The sequence below is a fragment of the Eurypyga helias genome, unplaced genomic scaffold, assembly GCF_000690775.1.
Source record: "Eurypyga helias isolate BGI_N326 unplaced genomic scaffold, ASM69077v1 scaffold30210, whole genome shotgun sequence".
Classification (NCBI taxonomy): Eukaryota; Metazoa; Chordata; class Aves; order Eurypygiformes; family Eurypygidae; genus Eurypyga; species Eurypyga helias.
The window spans coordinates 4,140-4,932 of record NW_010225523.1 but is presented as its reverse complement, the minus strand read 5'-3'; the positions used below and the strand labels follow the sequence as shown (position 1 = coordinate 4,932).

The 793-nt window shown below is 61.8% G+C and overlaps 1 protein-coding gene across 1 annotated transcript in view; it reads left to right on the top strand.

Moving 5' to 3' along the window:
* The window catches only part of MEF2BNB (MEF2B neighbor), a gene marked incomplete at its 5' end in the record, with an annotated part of 1,599 nt that overhangs the window by 412 nt on the left and 394 nt on the right, over positions 1-793 (top strand). The window contains one exon of the mRNA XM_010149735.1: positions 195-302. Within this exon, the coding sequence (XP_010148037.1) occupies positions 195-302 (108 nt within the window). The remainder of the gene's footprint in view (positions 1-194; positions 303-793) is intronic.

Here is a 793-nt window from a genome sequence, read left to right as displayed (position 1 = left end):
GCACCATGAGCCTGGCAGCTCCTCCCCGGGGTCTCCTGATCTCCCGCAGCGAACCCACCCGCCTCGGGCTGGCGTGCGAGGATGCAACGCGCCCCGTGAAGTTGAGGTTTCTTATGTACAGTCCTCTCTGCCACCGCGACGCCGATGGAAGTACTAACCCTCCGTTTCCCTCCACCCCCCCGCTTTTCTTTCAGCGCCATAAAGAACATGACTGACAGCAGCGTGTACTTCAAGAGCATCGACAGCCTGCTGAAGCACGCCATCGCCCTGAAGGAGCAGCTGAACGCTGCTCAGAGCCGCAGGTAGCGAGGGGCTGCGGCACCGGGGGGTAGCGCAGCCTGCCGCACGCCTGCCCGGCGGTGGTCTCTGACGGGGTTCCAGGCTGTTGTTTGGCAGAGCGCGCCGCTCGCCTTCCCGTCAGCTCCCGGCTTTGTTCGCTGGGAAGCAAAAGGTCTCGTTTGCAGGAGGGTAACTGGAAAATAACGTATTTCAGAAGGGGCGTTGGGTTGTGTAAGTCGTTAAATCTTGGGTGTGCCAAAGGCGCCTGGAGGGAGGCGGCGCTGCCGAGGTGCCGTAGGTGAGAGGCTGCCTTTGGGGCTGTTCTGTCGGGCACGTGGCTCTGCCGGGGCAGAGTCCCGTAGGGAGAAGCCGTAGCAGGGGGATGACGCACTTCTGTAGGTTTGAGCTGAACTACAGCTACTGGGATGTCCTCCAGCAGATCCTGTGAGGCCGGGGTGTTTGTCCCTCCCGAGGAGGGTGCTGTGTTGGGGTCTGGGTAGGAGTGAGGAAATTC